The sequence below is a fragment of the Mustela nivalis genome (assembly GCF_964662115.1).
Source record: "Mustela nivalis genome assembly, chromosome: 7".
Lineage (NCBI taxonomy): Eukaryota > Metazoa > Chordata > Mammalia > Carnivora > Mustelidae > Mustela > Mustela nivalis.
The window spans coordinates 133,482,358-133,488,357 of NC_139026.1; the positions used below are offsets into that span (position 1 = coordinate 133,482,358).

The window sequence follows — 6,000 nt, forward strand, 5'->3', positions numbered from 1 at the left end:
GTAATAAGGAACCACGTATTAAGATGGCCTAAGAGCTCTAGTGCGTAACGTGTAAAGCAAAACATAAATATAGCAACAGATCTTTTCTAAGGAGCTTGGTAAATGAGTTCATCTAAGCTGAAGAAATGATATGAACATGAGAACCTTTAACTGTCTGCCAGCGGGTTAATGTCCGCAGCTCATTCGGCGTCTCTATTGCAGTTTTCACATTCAAGCAATAACCCCCGAGATGACATTGCTACGGAAGCGTATGAAGATGAGCTGGACCTGGGCCGGTCTGGGTCCTACCTGAACAGCAGCATCAACTCCGCGTGGAGTGAGCACAGCTTAGACCCGGAAGACATTCGGGTAATGTCTATATTTCAGCCTTCCTGTTTCGGGCTCACCCCATGCACACAGGCAAGCACGCGTGGGCTGACGTATCCATATGCTCACCTGTGTGCACATGGGTCCAGAGGGAAAAAGAGAGGGGGGGAACGTGTGTGCGTAAGAACTGAAAACATCGAATGCGGGGCTAACCCGGTTCTAAAACCCACATCATGGTAGAAGTTACACAGGCCAATCTTGACAGTCACAATTGACTTAGGAGCAGTCATGATGATGAACTGATGATACACATTCCCTACTACAGGTTCTGACATCTTGCTGATAGAGAGATAGGATAGATCTGCGAGCAGAGAGCCCGGATTACTGAAAGTGATCTGTGACAGTATATCAGCATTTGGAGTAAGAAGCTGCTTTTAGTAATTGATGGTCTGTTGTCCCCTAAACCTAATCCACATTACAGGTAATTTTATCAATGGCTACATGATGCTTCCAGTATTGATTAGGAAACACGATATGCTGTGTTTTGTTATGGCCAAGGTCAAGTCCGACCCACACAACTTGTAAGTCCAACGGGCTCATTCCATGTGCAGGATGCATGTGTTCAAGTCTTAAAGTTCAAACTCTATGGGTAACAGAGCACAGGTTCATCAGAAAAGTAAGAATGAGGAGAAGGGTGATGAGCACACGTGGTGTGAAAAGCTTTAGGTCAGTTTCCCTAAAGAGCTCAAGCTTACTGACCAAGTTACATTTAGTAATAGTATCTGGCTGAACCACTAAGTTCTGCATCTCTGTGAATTTGCTTTTGTTCTGGCAGGATGAGCTGAAGAAACTCTATGCCCAGCTGGAAATATATAAAAGAAAGAAGATGATTACGAATAACCCCCACCTCCAGAAAAAGCGGTGCTCCAAGAAGGGCTTGGGCCGTTCGATCATGAGGCGCATCACCGAGATCCCAGAGACGGTCAGCAGGCAGTGTTCCAAAGAGGACAAGGAAGTCACAGACCACAGCATGACCAAAAGCACTGCCCTGACCAGGAAGAACCCACAAGAGTCTTCAGGTAACACCGGGAAGCCCAAAGAGGAGTCCCTGAGAAACCGAGTCTTCTCGCTAAAGAAATCGCACAGCACTTACGATCACGTGAGGGAGCACACGGAAGAGTCCAACAGTTTACCGGTGGAAAGTCAGGAAGAGGAGGCTACAGAAAATTCCACACTGGAGTCCCTGTCAAGTAAAAAACTAACCCAGAAACTGAAAGAAAACAGTGAGACCGAGTCCACAGAGTCTGTGCCTTTGGTGTGTAAGTCGGCGAGCGCTCACAATCTCAGCTCAGAGAAGAAGCCGGGCCACCCCCGAACATCCGTGTTGCAGAAGTCTCTCAGTGTCATAGCAAGTGCCAAGGAGAAGACTCTTGGATTGGCGGGGAAAACCCAAACATCGGGCGTGGAAGAACGTGCGAAATCCCAGAAACCTCTGCCAAAAGATAAAGAAGCAAACAGAAAGTACTCCAATTCAGATAATGCAGAAACTAAAGATTCTGCCCCCCAAAACTCCAATCACTTGGAGGAGCCAAGAAAACCTCAGAAATCTGGGATTATGAAGCAACAAAGGGTCAACCCGCCCACTGCCAATTCTGACATGAGCCCAGGCACCACCAAGAAGAAGAACAACTTTGACATAGGGGAGGTGTGCCCTTGGGAGATTTATGACCTGGCCCCTGGTCCTGTGCCTTCAGAATCAAAAGTTCAAAAACACGTATCTATTGCAGCTTCTGAGATGGAGAAAAACCCAGCGTTTTCCTTAAAGGAGAAATCTCATCAGAAGCCCAAGGCAGCTGAACTGTGTCAGCAAACCAGTCAGAAGAGCATAGACAAGGCTGAGGTATGCCCTTGGGAAAGCCAAGGTCAGCCCGGTTTTGAAGATGAGAAGCCTTTGATTTCTAAGACTCAGGTTCCCCCAGGGAGAGCCAAAGATGAGAATGGCAGTCAGCATTATGCCACCAACGTGTGTGCTGGGCAGTACGAAGAACCGCCCCCCAAAGTTGTAGCATCAAAAATCAAGAATGAAAATCTCAACCCAACAGGAGACCAGGAAAAAAAGACCTCTTCCCCCGAGGAAAATGCGCCCCGCTCCTATAACTCAAGTAATAACCTTCGGCAGCCTTTAACATCACGAGCTGAGGTGTGTCCTTGGGAGTTTGAGGCCGCAGATCAACCAAATGCTGAAAGAAGTGTAGCTTTCCCTGCCTCTTGCACTCTAAGTGCAAATAAGATGGCAGGGCCTCGGAAATAAGAGGTCAGGGATCCTTTTAAAGTGTAGCATCCCCAGAGAGAAAAGGAGAAGGAAGAAACCCTGAATTCGACAGAAGACAGAAGGATCAGAAATTCCCAAGGAGTGTTTGTCATTGGAGGGAAACGTGGAAGTCACAGGTGGAAAAAGACAGGGAGGGCAGAGCAACGCCACAGTGGAAGAATGAGACTGGCCAAGGGAAGTCTGTCTTCCCCTGGGAACATGAGGAGAAGCCTTACATTTCAGCATGGTTAGCGGGAGTCGCCCTCACTGTCTGCCCCTGATCAGTATTTACCCATGGCACTTTGAAAATCCTAAGCAAGGTCAACCGTAAGACACAGAAGAGGTATGAGATTCTGCAAAGAAGAAGAAGGTATAGACCTATATGACCGAAGTTCTAAGTAGCTAACTGAACTTCCTTCACCTGTTTAACCTTGATAGCACTGCTCACGTAATGCATCCCAAAAATACCTTTTATATTAATGATTGCTCTCATTTTCTTATAAATGTATGTTTCAGTACATTGTTGTGTCTCATATTCAAGCATTCCAGATTGTATAATTTTTGCAAATAACTTTGATATTACGTGACACAACACATTTATGCAATCTGCAGCTACTCAATTGTTATTGCAAGTTCCAGAATCCCTGCTATCTACCAACTTTAGTTGATTCTCGAAGTACAGTAAGCTTTCTCTGGCTTGGGAAGCCGTAACCGTTATGATAAAATCTTTCTGTTTTGGCTGTGGTTTATATATTGTGAATTTGGATTTGACTCTATTGTTTCACATCATGGTTTGTTATACTGTCTTAATCAGGGTTTTTTTATACCAAGTTGAGTTACTTGTTTTGCACTTCTTGTTAGGACTCAGAGATCCAGGGGTCCTACCGAGTCGTATGTCTCAATAAAGGACAACTTACCTATTGTTTGTTTAGAGTCAGAGACAAGGTCACACCTTCATTCCAATTTACTGTCCCTTTTAATTCTTTCAGTATTCCATACTTAGCAGCATTTCGCCAGGAAGAAGCTAAGAGTGAGAAAAACATACTGCGCGTTATTATTACCACTGAAAAGGGAAGACTCTAGGAATGACATGGGAGTTACAGCAGTACTGCAGGGCCAGGGAATCTACCTTTCAAAACACAGACAGGAAGGGGGCTACTGATAGCACTTTCAAGGGAGTATTTTTTTAAAGAGAAAAATTATGATAGCTTCAAGATCATTGTACGGATATATTTTTATTATGCATACTGAATATATATTTTAAATTACCTTAAACTACTTATTCTCATAAGTCTTATTCATTGCTTCAGCTAGAGGTAACACTTGCTGGGCTTCAATCCCAAAGAGGTTTACAACCTGATTTATTCAAAGCCTATAAGGTGGTGTGGGCTCTTCCTCCTGCCAAGCACTGGAAAACTTACAAGTCCTGAAAATTGCCATTGCGAGCCACCCAGCTAAAAAAAAAAAAAAAAAAAGCAAGGTTTATTTGCAAAGCAAAACAGCCCCCAGAGCAAAATTTGTAAAATGTACTGACTGCGTTCTACCCTGATCACTTGGCATGAGAATCCTAAGCTGCTGACTTAGCCCTAGTGATGTGATCATGCAAGAGATTCCATTCCAAAGCTTGGTCTCATTTTATTTAAAGAAGAATCACTTAAGGGTAGAACGCAGACTTCCCTTTCTCTCACGCTAGACGCTGAAGGATCGATGGCTTCCTTGGCCAGGACATCTCCAGCCTAACGAACGGTTTTTCATCTCCTGGGCAGCAAGGAGAACATGCTAGGGGAGTAAAAGGAGAGAAAAGGGAATCAGAGGGTAGATAGAGGGCTGTTCTGAGAGAAGATCATTCTCAGTGGAAGCTAGAAACTAGGACTTCTCTTTACTCCTCATCGGGATTTTCTCACTGGTTTCTATTCAGGAGGAAGCGAGCACGTCGCCATTTTGCAAAGCTGTGCGTCCATCTTCCTCACCCATTCGCTTGCTTTGTGCGCTACTCAGGTCGGTGGGGTAGGTGTGAAGAGATAGAGAAATTCTATTTTTCTGGTGTTTCCTTCATTTATTTCCTTCTTTTCTTCCTTTCCAGTCAAGGCCTCTCTATTTGGTAACCTCGGAACACAACGTTAAGGTCTATTTATGAACTTGGTTTGGAATTTCTAGGCCCACCTACTTGTTTCATTTATGTTCAAGGTCTGTTAGCACTTTATTCACTTTTTGAGAAATAAGCAGTTCAAGCATCGGTGACTTTTTATTGCACTTCAGGATGATCCTGTTGGAGATGTGGCTTAAAGAAGACTTGCCAAATTATACCTTAGTGACATTCTACAGTCCATAGATTTTCTTCCACCAGCATAAATCGTGAGAGTGCCTCGGGTCTTTCCTAGAGTTTCATTGCCATTACTTATCACCATGAGAAATTTAAATCTCCAATTCTTGAGGTTATTTTCCTAGATCAGTAACAATAAGAAAGTGAATCCACACTGTTAAGGTCACAAACATTTGCTAGGTTGTCCTTCTCAATGCATGTGCAGGCTGCCTCCCGTCCTTGTTTTTAAGCCAGGGTTTATAAATAAGTAGATTTATACCAACCTTAATAGAACTGTATATTTTATGCAAGAATTAAATGCTTTACGACATGAACTGTAACTCAGCCCATTGTAAACTTTGGTGGCAATATGGATTTGAAACTCGACAGTTCTCTTGTATTTGCTTCCTAGGTTTCTGCATGCAAGTGATGACAGGTAGGACTGAGAAACACTGCCTTTTGACTTCTAGCATATAGCAACCGAGAGTTGTAGAGTCAATAAAGCTGTAAGTCTCTTCACTTAATCTGTGGTTCTTCTGAAACTATTATCTGAAACCTACAGCATCCCACCATGAAAAATATTTGGTAAATTTATGTTGTGATGTGTTACAGCATGTAAATAATTATAACTTCTCTGCAATAAAACATATTTATACGAAAGTGATTTATGGTGATTTGCATGTTTATCAAAAATAAAATTTATTTCACGTAGCCAACTTTAGAGGGAATCCCATGTATCTTTGGCTTTGGTACACTTATGCACCTGCATCCTCTTATGCCCGTCTACAGACTTATGTGATTTGCTAAAAGTGGCCTCAAACAAACAGGTCATCCTTTGGAGCCAATAAAACCTCTTAGGGCTCATGATTTTGATTTAAGAAAGTTCTGCCCAAACAGGAAGTAATCCAGCTACCTTTTCTAATTTACTGAACACACATAGGCCGTTTGCTAAGCAATGATGAGGATCTTTAGATGAACAAGAATTCCAATATCCAGTATCCAATCATCACTGTCTTACTACAGAGGAGAGCCTGACTAATTCATGGAGTCAAGGGAGGCTTAAGAGAGAGGGCAAGCTCCC

General features: G+C 43.2%; 1 protein-coding gene across 2 annotated transcripts in view; it reads left to right on the forward strand.

The window, feature by feature from the left end:
• The window catches only part of GPR158 (G protein-coupled receptor 158), a 383,515-nt gene extending 377,932 nt beyond the window's left edge, over nt 1-5,583 (forward strand). For both annotated transcript variants that reach the window (XM_082740868.1, XM_082740867.1), the window contains 2 exons: nt 202-348; nt 1,142-5,583. In XM_082740868.1, the coding sequence (XP_082596994.1) occupies nt 202-348; nt 1,142-2,617 (1,623 nt within the window). In that variant the 3' untranslated portion in view covers nt 2,618-5,583. The remainder of the gene's footprint in view (nt 1-201; nt 349-1,141) is intronic.
• Nucleotides 5,584-6,000: the final 417 nt, after the last annotated feature.